General features: G+C 47.0%; 1 protein-coding gene and 1 long non-coding RNA gene across 3 annotated transcripts in view; both read right to left on the bottom strand.

Moving 5' to 3' along the window:
* The window catches only part of LOC146395873 (uncharacterized), a 979,457-nt gene that overhangs the window by 752,453 nt on the left and 214,040 nt on the right, over nucleotides 1-12,964 (bottom strand). The gene's annotated exons all lie outside the window — the stretch shown is intronic.
* RAB11FIP1 (RAB11 family interacting protein 1) overlaps nucleotides 5,902-12,964 on the bottom strand; it is a 34,071-nt gene continuing 27,008 nt past the window's right edge. For both annotated transcript variants that reach the window (XM_085000043.1, XM_021076260.2), the window contains one exon: nucleotides 5,902-9,351. In XM_085000043.1, the coding sequence (XP_084856169.1) occupies nucleotides 9,133-9,351 (219 nt within the window). In that variant the 3' untranslated portion in view covers nucleotides 5,902-9,132. The remainder of the gene's footprint in view (nucleotides 9,352-12,964) is intronic.

Raw genomic sequence — 12,964 nt, 5'->3', positions numbered from 1 at the left:
AGCATATGGAAGTTCCCAGGCTAGGGGTTGAATTGGAGCTGTAGCTGCTGGCTTACACCACAGCAACACCAAACCCGAGCTGCCTCTGCAACCTATACCATAGCTCAAGGCAACACCAGATCCTTAACCCATTGAACAAGGCCAGGGATTGAACCTGCGTCCCCATGGATACTAGTCAGGTTTGTTACCACTGAGCCACAGTGGGAACTCCCAAACTATTACATTTAGAATGGATAAGCAATGAGGTCCTGCTGTATAGCTCAGGGACTTATATCCAATCACTTGTGATAGAACATGATAGAAGATAATATGAGAAAAAGAATGTGTATGCATGTATAACTGGGTCACTTTGCTGTACAGCAGAAATTGACAGAACATTGCAAGTCAACTATAATTAAAATGTTTTTAAATAAATAAATATCCGACTGCAGCAGCTTGAGTCGCTGAAGAGGTGCAGGTTCAATTTCTGGCCTAGTGAGTGGGTTAAATGGCTCGGTATTACACAGCTATGGCATAAGTCCCAGTTGTGGTTCAGATTCAGTCCCTGGCCCAGGAACTTCCACATGCTGCAGGTGCAGCCATAAAATTTTAAAAAATACAAATAAAAATAAAAACCAACCAGGAGTTCCTGTTATGGCTCAGTGGTCATGCACCAGACTAGTATTTGTGAAGATGTAGGTTCAATCCCTAGCCTTGCTCAGTGGATTAAGGATCCGAGCTGTGGTATAGGTCAAAGATGCAGCTCAGATTGGGTATTGCTGTGGCCGTAGCGTAGGCTGGCAGGTGTAGCTCTGATTCGACCCCTAGCCTGAGAACTTCCGTATGCCATGGGTAGGGCTCTAAAAAGCAAAAACAAAAAACAAACAAACCAAACCAGGAGTTCCCTGGTGACCTAGCAGTTAAGGAATTTGGTGTTGTCACTGCTGTGGTTTGGGTCACTGCTGTGACGTGGGTTCAATCCCTCACCCAGAAACTTCTACATGCCATGGGCTTGGCCAAAAAAAATAAAAAGAGAGGAGTTCCCGTCGTGGCCCAGTGGTTAACGAATCCGACTAGGAACCATGAGGTTGCGGGTTCAATCCCTGGCCTTGCTCAGTGGGTTAAGGATCCGGCGTTGCCATGAGCTGTGGTGTAGGTTGCAGATGCGGCTCGGATCCGGCATTGCTGTGACTGTGGTGTAGGCTGGCGGCTACAGCTCCGATTAGACCCCTAGCCTGGGAACCTCCATATGCCGCGGGAGCGGCCCTAGAAATGGCCAAAAAGACCAAAAAAATAAAAATAAATAAAAATAAAAAAATAAAATAAAAAGAGAGAGAGAATTAGGAGTCTATCTGTTCAGTTCCAAAACCCATGTTCTTTATGCCATATTGGTTAGAACTGAGGTCTGAGATATAGAAGACTAATGGCATTTGCCCATTTCTGCAAAAGCTATTTATGGAGTGCCCACTATGTGCCAATGTACAGGCACTGTTTCAGGCCCTGGAGAAAGAGCCGTGAGCAAAGCAAAGCCCCGACTTTTGGAGCTGATCTTCTAGCGGATGCAACACGCTTTTAGGGATGGGTGTGGCCAAAATAAACAAACCAAACCAAACAAAAACACCGTCTGAAAGTGGGAGTACCTGTTGTGGCTCAGCAGGTTAAGAACTGACACTGTCCTTGAGGGTGTAGTTTTGATCCCTGGCCTTGCTCAGTGGGTTAAATATCCAGCATCATTCCCTTCTTTTCCATAGTCAGTCTCTCTCCCTGATTGCCACATCTAAGGACCCCATCTCTTCCCCAAGAGAATGCTTTCTTAGAGCATGAGCACCACTCTCCTTTTAGAGGCGTCCAACAGGACCTCAGGGCCTGATCACACTGGAGGATGGGCCCCTCCCCCAAGCAAGGGATACAATTGTTCCTGACAGTGCATTCCCTGACACTAAAATTACTTGCTCTAGCCCCACCCCATATGTGAGCTTCCGCACACTGGTCTGGGATGGTGTGTACCCCAAGTCCCCTCTTTTCTGGAGGTATGACACACTTCTGGCTGTCCAGCAGATCAATGTTGAGACACGCTTTCATGCTACCACACACAGCTCTGAGAGACAACCCTTAATTTTAGCCTGTAGGGTCCACATCCTTATTTTGGGGGGCAAGTGTAGTTTTTTGTTTGGTTGGTTTTGTTTGTTTTGTTGTGTTTGCTTTTTAGGGCTGCACTCAAGCATATGTAGTTCCCAGGCTAGGGATTGAATCAGAGCTACAGCTGCTGGTCTATGTTACAGCCACAGCAACATGGGATCTGAGTGGTGTGTGTGACCTACACCATAGCTCACAGTAACACTGGATCCTTAACCCACTGATGAGGCCAGGGATCAAACCCGTGTCCTCATGGATAACCTGGGTCAGGCTCATTACCACTGAGCCACAATGAGCATTTCCTGTTTTTGTTTGTTTTCTTTCTTCTTCTTCTTCTTTTTTTTTTTTTTTTTTTTTTTGTCTTTCTGCCTTTTCTAGGGCCACACCTGCGGCATATGGAGGTTCCCAGGCTAAGGGTTGAATTGGAGCTGTAGCCACTGGCCTATGCCAGAGCCATAGCAACACAGGATCTGAGCCGCGTCTGTGACCTACACCACAGCTCACGGCAACACCAGATTCTTAACCCACTGAGGTTGCCTTGCAACCTCATGGTTCCTAGTCAGATTTGTTAACCACTGAGCCACGAGGGGAACTCTGCACTTCCTGTTTTTGTTTTGCCACCCCTTGTCATATGGAGTTCCCAGGCCAGGGATCGGATTGAATCTGAAATGGAACTGCGACCTACACCAGAGCTGTGGCAATACCAGGTCCTTAACGCATTGTGCCAGGCCAGGGAATGAACCTGTGTTCCTGCTGCTGCAGAGACATCATCCATCCTGTTGTACTACAGTGGGAACCCCAGGGAGTAGCTTTTTTTTTTTTGTCTTTTTGCCTTTTCTAGGGCTGCTCCTGAGTCATATGGAGGTTCCCAGGTCAGGGGTCTAATCGGAGCTGTAGCCACCGGCCTACACCACAGCCACAGCAATGCGGGATCCGAGCCGCGTCTGCAACCTACACCACAGCTCATGGCAACGCCGGATCCTTAACCCACTGAGCAAGGGCAGGGACCGAACCTGCAACCTCATGGTCCCTAGTCGGATCATTAACTACTGAGCCATGACAGGAACTCCCAGGGAGCAGTTCTTTACATTACCTATGTACAGAACAGCATCAGACTACTTCCATCCCTAATTTTGTGCAGATCTCGAACTTCACTGCATTTTTTTGGGTGGGGGATTTTATTACAGTCATCTACCCACAACAGAAGCCTTGAAATTCTGCTTTCCCCAACATTACCCATAGTAGAGTGGAAGAGCGGTTTTCTGATCCTCCAACCAGCAACTCTAAGGGTGGAGGGTGTGGGTCGGTCTCTTCCAGCCACTGGTGTGTGATAGCCTGAGAGCCTTGCCCTCTGGGAGGTGGGCAGGACCCAGGCCAGGAGGTGGCGCACTTGACCAAGATAGCCCAGTCTTGGGTTCATGGTCTCAGGAAAAGACCCGTTCATTTAGGAAATGTATTTGCCTTCATCTTGAAAATCAGGTCCACGTACGTCATCCTTTGAGCCTTTTCTGCTACTACAAACTCTACTAAGAGTTAGCGTTGTTCAGTGATGGTGACCACGGAACATATAGATGTTCAAACCTCTCGCCCCCACTGCACCCCTAGCCTGTGAAGCTGGAACCCTGCTTCTTGTCTGTAAGTCTGGAGCTCCCATGGTACCTGGCATCCAAACCTGTGGAATTCTGAGTTCCCAGAATGGGCTGGATTAGAGCAGAAAGCCCCAAGGGAGGGAGCCTCAGCCATGGTCTAGATGTGTAACACTGACCTTGAGGCCAGAGTTCTTTCTAGAGAGAAGACCCTCGGAGAGAGAGTAAGGCACTGCTGGCTTGTGGGCAGTTGACTTTGGGCTCCCCCGTGCATATTCCTTTGGTGTGCTTGTCTGACTTCCCCTTTGTTACACGTCTCCCTGGGAATGACCTGTCTTTCTCACTCCTGCGTCCTGGGAGTGCCTCCAGTAGCCCAATAAAATTATGTGGACAATGAAATTTCTTTTTTCTTTTTTTCTTTTCTAGGGCTGCACCCACAGCATATGGAGGTTCACAGGCTAGGGTCTAATCGGAGCTGTAGCCACCGGCCTATCCCACAGCCACAGCAAGGCAGGATCCCAGCCACCTCTGCAATCTACACCACAGCTCATGGCAACACCGGATCCTCAACCCACTGAGTGAGGCCAGCGATCGAACCCACAACCTCACGGTTCCTAGTTGGATTCGTTAACCATTGAGCCACGACGGAACTCCAGACATCGAAATTTGACTTTCGTGTAATTTCCATGTGTCATGAACTTGTTACTTTTTCATTGTTACAAAAATGTAAAAATCTCCAGTATTGAGTGCAGTGTTGTAGACTGTGGCCATCACTCCGGCCATTCAATGTTTAGACTTATTCATCCCACATTAAAAAATAATAATATAAAAAAAGGAAAAATCATCCTTGGCTTGAGGGCCCCATAAACGAGATGTCAGAGTGTCCTGACGCTGGTTCTAGAGCCCCTAGTCAGACAGGCCAGGAGTTTGAATTCTTTCTGATGCCTGTTTTGTGTTTTTTTTTTTCTTTTTCGGCCACCCCCACGGCGTATGGAAGTTCCCAGGCTGAGGACAGGATCTGAGCCATAGAGGCAGCAATGCTGGATCCTTCACTTATTGCACCAGGTGGGGAATGGAACCAGTGTCTCCAGAGAGACAGGCCAGATCATTAATCCAATGCGCCAAAGCCAGAGCAGGAACTCCCCTTCAGATGCCTCTGAAAGTCTCCATTTCCTCATCTACATATGGAGATATTGTCTAAACTGATGAGAATTAAGCAGTTTCTACGAAAAGGCAGGAACTCAATAAAGGGCCCTTCCTTTTGGAGACAAGGTTCAGCCACAATCTACAAGGACAGAAGCAGGTTCCCTGCTCAGAAGGCCTATCAGTGTCACCAGGGTGACTATTCCCAGGGCTCAGAATACACGTGTCCATGGAAAACCATCGAACATCTGAAGGCTAAGTTAAGACACCCTCCCTCAGGGGATTTTGTGGCTTTGGGATCCACTGGCCCCAGAGTGCTCAGCTAAGCCAGTTTTGAACTTGAATGTGAAGGCATCTCTTCTGCCTTCCCAGATCAAGACTGCAGAACCCAGAAAGCTCGGGGGATGGGGCCCAAGGGCTAGAGGAGTGCCTGCTGCTGACACCATGGTCATCGTTCACCCTGTAAGTGACATTTTCCACAGGGAGGTGGGCAGGGTGCCCCCTCCAAAACCAAGGGAAATGAATCTTGGGGAAAAGTGCAGGGTCATTTGTGGAAACATCCTTTCCTTGCAGAGGGCTTTTTATTTTACACAAACTTGGAAGGCTGTGAGTTTTAATTAAGAGAAGCTCTTTTTGTTTTTGTTTTTTTGTTCATTTGTTTTTCCTTTTTAGGGCTGCACCTGCGCCATATGGAAGTTCCTGGGCTAGAGGTCAGTTCTTAATCCGCTGAGCCACAAGAACTCCCAAGAAGCTCCTTTTTTACGTGATGGCCCTGCCATCCACATCCAGTTGGGTAACCAGGCCTCTACCCACACCAGAGAGGCCTTCGGTAGCTCCCCCACCGCATGCAGAAGCGTCACGGGTGCTGCCTGCCCCTACCCCTTTACAATGGGACTTTCATCTCCACGTCCCCTTCCTTTTAAGAGGTTAGGACCAGCAGGAATCCAGGAGAGAGGCCCTCATGGGGTAAGAAACACAAGTCACCCCCTAAGAGAGGTTTTCTGGGAAGACAGAAGAAATTCTTATCGCATCTACATGAAACTACAGACACAATCTGTGAAAGGTAGTATCAATTTATTTAGTGTTGTAGGAAATTTAGGCTACTGCTTAAAAACAAAACCAAAGAAATCCAAAATTCCCAAAGTAACAAAGCAGGAAATAACAATTCTATAATCCAAAAATGCTGGGAGAGAGGAATAGGTCAAGTTAGTAGCTCACAAAATAGATGCCAAGAAACCACAGAGTGGAGGATGGTATGGTGACCGGGAGGTTGAGCTCTCCACCTAAGGCAAGAGATTGTTTGGCCTTCGTGGATCATTGGCGAGTAGTTGTAAAAAAAAAAAAAAGAAAAAAATTCAGTCAGGAGAAGGGCTGCAGGAAGGGAAGACTGTGCATAATTTACATCAAATTGCCTCTGGCCTGCCATCCAGCAGGTGGCTGAATGCCATGGTCCCTAACTCTTCTGTGACCTTCTGAGCTCCCACTGTCAGTAGAGCTGGAACCACACATACCTTCCACTCAGGGTCAACAGCTGTTCACATGGCAAAGGGGAGATGTTCTTGCTCCTCCGGGGAGGCTGACATGCAGGAAATAAAAGGGGTGAACAGGACATCTGTCAAAGTCCAAGCAATGAGATGAGATGAAACTACCAGGCAAAGGACTGCCATGTTTTCAGGAAGCTGACCTCCAGTCAAAGTTCATTGCAAGGCATTAGTATTTCATTGGCCGCTTCCCTGAAGTATTGACTGCTCTCCCAGGGGAAGCAGCCAGTCAAAGCCAAGAAGGAGCCGCTCCTGCTTTTGCAGAGCACGGTCTCCTCCCAGGGCCTGTCAGTTTGGTGAGTGTTTTCAGCAGCTAGAGGAAACTCTGGGCTCTCCTGCTGCAGAAGAATGGGCGTAAGCCCTCAGAGCAGCTCCAGCTGCAGGAGCTCCAGCCCTCTCATCTGTCAGCCTTGGCCAACAGCTCAGAGCAGGCTCCAGCTTTCCTAGGTGAGTTCTCCTTCACAGTAGAGTCCTTAAGGACAGCCTACCAGTGACCTCCAAGTTACCTACTTTGTTTGAGAGGAACAGGAATGCTACATGTAATAGAATGTTTTTCCAAGCAGTGGAAGAAACCAGACACTCTTGAAGCAAATTGTCCTTCATTCTCCGGAGTTCTCAAGGGCATCTCAGGGCAGAGGAATTTGCTCCTCTGCCGGGACTCCCTCTCCAGCATGGTTCTAGCAGCAGATCCCTCCACAGCCACCACCACCTCTTGGGAAGAAGGGGGGGTGGTCTCCATGGCAGTTCTTCCCGAAGCCACTCAGCACCCACCTGCCACCCCCGTCCACGAGGGCTCTCACAGTCAAAGCACATTTACTTCAAGTCAAAAACATATTGCAGAACAAATACACACACGTACATTTCCAGAGATCTAGCGAATAGACAGTTCTCTTTGGAGGGATGTAGATACATTGCGTAGCACTACAAAAACACAAGTCGTCTGAGAAGTTTACAGTGGTCCCCAGTACTGTAGGTAAGTATTAAATAAAACAGCTGTAGATCATTAAAAGCTAATTAGCTAAATCAAGTTACAATATCATCCTTCGGATTAAAGTGCTCTGATATTAACTGATGTGGCAGCAACTGTGACCCTGAAAAGGGATTCTGCTGCCAATACTCTTGCCTCTTAACTTCCAAATACCAGAAATGAACACAGAAGAGAGTCCCAATTTCATTACTGCTATTGTCTCGACCACTGCCCACCCCATGGGCCAGTGACACTCTTCCCCTGGTATTGGTGAGATGCTGTCACAACTAGGAGAAAAAAATGAGTAATACAGAAACATTCTAATTTCAGTACCCAGTTACTAAAGAATCTGAACTGTTGTTATTAGTTAAGAAGGGAGCAAGTGTCCTCATTTAAAAAAAAAAGTACGTGCGTTAATCTAGTTTTAAAAAAGACTGCAACCCAGAGTTCCCTGGTGGCTCAGAGGATTAAGGAGCTGGCCTGGGTTGCTGCTGTGGCACAGGTTTGATCCTTGGTCCAAGAACCTCTGAACACCATGGGAGTGGCCAAAAAAAGAAAAAAGAAAAAGACAGGAGTTCCCTCTGTGGCACAATGGGATCAGCCGCTTCTCTGGAACTCTGGGACTCAGGTTCAATCCCTGGCCCAGCACAGTGGGTTAAGGATCCAGCACTGAAGCAGCTGCAGCTTAGGTCGCAACTATGAGTCAGATCTAATCCCTGGCCCAGGAACTCCATATTCCATGGGGTGGCCAAAAATGAAAAACACACACACACACACACACACACAAACCCAGCAATCTACAAATAAGTGTCATATTCTCGCTCTTGATAATTTTATAACAAGGGAGGAAACGCCAGGAAGGGCTGTCAGGTAAATGAGGGAGCCAAGCAAAGGTACAGGGGGCAAAGGTCAAAGGGATCCTGCTGCAATCAGTGGTACTATACCTGGTGGATCCATTTTAGTAAATGCTTGGGTCACCTGGTCCCTTATCAAGGCACTGCCTCGGCCACTCTAGCCAGCAGGAACCTGGAGACCACGAGGGGACACTTTGACCAACTCCCTCAAGCGTAAAGTGACTCTAACCCCCCAGTCTACTTTGTGGACCCCCATGGAGAAGTCCTCTGGATAGACAAGGAGCACATTTAAGGCTACAGAGTAGTGGCAGCTGATGTCTGGAGAAGGCAGCTGGTTCCAAATCTGAAAGGCACACCCCGAGGCGCTCCCTAAATTCCTCTGCTCTGGTCAAAACAAAAGACCAAGTCCAGAAGCCAGGTAGATTTACATGGTATCAAAATTTAGCATCTGCAGCCAAAAGCCACACCTGAGCCACTCAAAAGCCAAGAAAGGATGCATAGTACAGCCCCCACGGCATGGTCCTGGTCCTTTTACCCCCACCTTTAATGACTGGGGGAGACGTACTTTAAAATCTCAACATCAAAGGAAGAAAGCTCAATGTTAAAATACCTTAATACCCCCAGTGCCACCCGAACCTCTGGGCCAGGGTCAGCTCTTCTAACCCCATCTCTGGTCGGGGCATAAACTCCTTACAACACGGTTAAAGGCACAGTGGCATTTAAAAACCCTGGGAATGTACAGTAAAAGATTCATTGTAATAATTAACCTGGCTTCCATGGGTAGGGTTGACTCTCGCCAGATAACAAGCAAGGGAGATGGTGATTTGGAGCCTGAGCGCCGGCTCGCAGGCACACTGAGTCCTTGGCCTCAGGAGCAGGTGGAAACAAACTCGCAAAGAAAAGGCTCAAGGTCGGAGGCTGATGAGTCACATCTTTCCTGCTTTTCTGCCGACCTGAGAGGGGACCCGGAGGATGTTGGGGGTCTCTTCCATGACCCTGACCAGCAGGTTGTCGATGTAGTCCTCCAACTGGCGCACCTGAAGCTCCTTCGTGCTTATTGTTTCCTTCTGTTTGAGGACCAGCTGGATCAGCTCATCGTGTGTTAGCTGAGCATAAGCAAACGCAGGGTCCGAGGGCTTGTATTTCTTTGGAGAGGGGAGAAAAAGCGATAAAGTCAGCAAAGAAGTCAAACATCTAAAAGAAATACAAAAGAGACAGGCTTTAGAGATTGAGCCTATGATCTGAGTCTCCTGGGAATTCGTTTTTGATTTAGGTGGGAAATTGACGACTGGTGAAGTTTTCCATTAAGGGCCAGAGAGTAGGTGTTCCAGGCTGTGCAGGCCACTGATGGTGGCCTGTTCTTTGGTTTTTGTTTGTTTGTTTGATGACCTATTAAAAATCAGAGTTCTCTTACGGCAGAGTGGGATGTGGCATTGTCCCTGCTGTGGCTTGGGTTCAATACCTGGCCTGGGAACTTCCACATGCTGTGGATACAACCAAAAAAGAGGGGTGGATGTAAAAAACCATACTCGGCTCACAGGCTGCAGAGCTCTGGACTGGATTCTGGCTTGGGGTTTTAAGGATGTAACAGACGGAGGTCTATGAAAACCCAGAGCTGGCACAACCAAATATGAGAGTGGAGCTGAGCCCCAAGCTAAGGTGACCCATGAAGAAACCCTGGTGACAGACAGTGCAGGAGGCAACACTCTCCTCCCAGCACAACAGGTGGCTGTCCAGCCCAGACAGCCACCTACTGCCTCAAAGGGATCCTGGTGATTAGGATGAGACACTGGCCACTCAGAGAGCCCACTTTAAGTCATCTCGAAAATATGCAGAGTCAAGAAGATGTGGTGGGGAGTTCCTGTCATGGCGCAGCATAAATGATTCCGACTAGGAACCATGAGGTTGCAGGTTCGATCCCTGGCCTTGCTCAGTGGGCTAAGGATCTAGCATTGCTATGAGCTGTGATGTAGGTCGCAGATGCGGCTCAGATCTGGTGTTGCTGTGGCTGTGGCATGGGTTGGAAGCTACAGCTACAGCTACAGCTCCAATTAGACCCTTAACCTGGCAACCTCTATACGCTGCAGGTGTGGCCCTAAAAAGACAAAAAAAAAAAAAAAAGACGACGACGATGTAGTACATCTATATCATGGAATACTATTCAGCCTTAAAAAAGAAGGAACTAGGCCATTTGCAGCAACATGGATGGACTTCAAAATGATCATACTGAATGAAAGTCAGACAGAGAAAGACAAATATCACATAATATCACTTATGTGTGGGATCTAAAATATGACATGAATTAATTTATTTACAAAAGAGAAACAGACTCACAGACATAGAGAACAGACTTGGGGTTGCCAAGGTGGCGGAGGGATGGACTGGGAGTTTGGGGCTGGCAGATGAAGACTATTACATATGAAAAGGATAAACAACAAGGCCCTACTGTAGAGCACAGGGAACTATATTCAATATCCTGAGATAAGTCATAATGGAAAAGAATAGTTTAAAGAAGAATATTTTATATATATATATATATGTGTGTGTGTATATATATATATATATATATATATAACTGAATCATTCTGCTGTACAGCAGAAATTAACACAACATTGTAAGTCAACTCTACCTCAGTAAAAAAATATATGCAGAGTTATGGCCAAGTGCCACCATCAGAGCCATTGATGGCTCCCCCTCCGGGTACTGGGGCCAGTGCCAAGGCTGAGCGGCCCCCTCCTAACCAGAGCAAGGGCCCCGAGGAGTTACATCTGTAATCTGGGATGACTGGAGTCTGACTGTAAACCGACCGGGCCCCAACCACGAGGAAACCGGAGATAAGCATCATATGAAGTAACATGATGTACCAAGTCTCCACGAAGGCAGGGAGGAGGGGGAGGGTGTGAAACCCAGAAAACTAACTTTTCCTGAAATCTGTGGCACAGGGGATTCATGAGTTTAAAGAGACGAGGTCATAGGGCAACCTCAAGACCATTCTGCCTGCAGAACTCTGAGGTAATCACAGTTTCAAGGCCCGGAGGAGGGTCTGATGGTTTCAGGGAGGAAGGCTCAGAACCACCCGCTACAAGAGGCAGCTAGGTCAGGAGCAGGGTCAAGCTGGACACAACACAAGAGCAGGCCCCGTTCAGTGCAGTGATGCAAACTGCCTATGCTCCAGCCAGAGTGCAGAGAGAAATCCCATCCCACTTGTCCTGGCTACAAAGGACACCGCAACCATGGCAACACTGCCTTAGAAACACACCTGACCCTTCCAAACACAGAGCAGGAGTTTTTTTGTTTTGTTCTGTATTGTTTGTTTTTCAGGGCAGTACCTGTGGTATATGGAAGTTCCCAAGCTAGGGGTTAAATTGGAGCTGCTGCCGCCAGCCTACACCACAGCCATAGCAACACCAGATCCGAGCCGCATTTGTGACCTATACCACAGCTGGTGGCAATGCTGGATCCTTAACCCATTGACGAGGCCAGGGATGGAACCTGCACCCTCATTCTAGTTGGGTTCTAAACCTGCTGAGCCACAACGGGAACTCCAAAACTTAATATTTTAACTATCTCTCTCTTGTTGGATATTTACGTTGGTTTCAATTTTCACAATTATAACATTTATTTAAATGCATGAACATAAATCTTTGGTCATATCCCTAAACATTTTATTAAGAAAATGCATAGAATTAAAAAGGCATGCACACTTAAGGTGCTTCCTACAAACTATCAAACCACTATTCAATTTGGATTCTATAATCTGAAGAGGAAAGTATGTAGGATTTGAAATCATGGAAGTTCCTATTTATGTGGCAACTAAAAAAATTTTTAAAAATCCTGCAACTACAGAAAGTGAGCAATGGCCATGGAGAGGAAGAAGTGCAAAGAAAATATCCATTAATTCCAGAAACAACAGTGCACATTGTCACATATTTCCTGCCAGGATTTTTACATTGGATTTTTCCATAGCTGTAATAATGACGTATATTCAAATTTATGTCCAACTTTTCCCATATAATATGACAGAAGATTTTTGGATCTAGTTAGCTGTATTATTTTAAAATGGAAGTGCTGAAGCCACCTGAATAAATACATTCCTAGTTATTAATCATCTATAAATGATGGCGGCCCAAAAACAATGGCCAAAAAAAAAAAAGCCATTAGAGTAATGATTTCATAACTTTAGCTATGCAACTACTTTCCCTAACTGTGACATTCCCAAAAGTAATTATTTTTATAAATACTGTTTATGCCTTGGTACAAAGCATCCATTCTATCGCCGGCCAAGAACAGTCTCCAGGAACCTTTCCGTATTTACTCAGAATATTTACAAGGTATGGTCGAGGAACAACAGCTTTGTTGCAGCTTGGCAGCGGGGGAGCCATGGGGCTTACAAAACAAGCAGCATTTGCCTTTGTTTTAAGGCAAGTCACTCTGAGTCAGGGCCTGGAGAGAAGCCCCTGCCTGATTCAATGAGCTTTGCAGAGTAAACAGAATGGGAATCGGGGGTCTCGCTCACTTCCTGAGAGCTGGGTGTGTGTTTCTCTTTGGAGCCAGGCTGCATTCCACAGTAAAAGGCAAAGGGGACAAGAGGCCGCTCCATGACTCCAGTTTTGTTATCATCGCTTTCATGCTATTCTTTTGCCCAATTTCCTGGTAAATCTCATTAACTCCAGGAAGATAGGTGCTGCCTGTCTGTATAAGCCCAAAGCCAGCCAAGCTGAGCCAGTGAGGTTACGGTCCATCTTTAACTTGGACTA

Source organism: Sus scrofa, chromosome 15 (genome assembly GCF_054392235.1).
Source record: "Sus scrofa isolate SSC_HxYL_T2T_F1_AM1 chromosome 15, Sscrofa_HxYL_maternal_Yorkshire_Landrace_v2.0, whole genome shotgun sequence".
In the NCBI taxonomy this organism is placed as follows: Eukaryota; Metazoa; Chordata; class Mammalia; order Artiodactyla; family Suidae; genus Sus; species Sus scrofa.
Note: the sequence above shows the minus strand (reverse complement) of the source record. Positions and strands in the feature narration are given on the sequence as shown.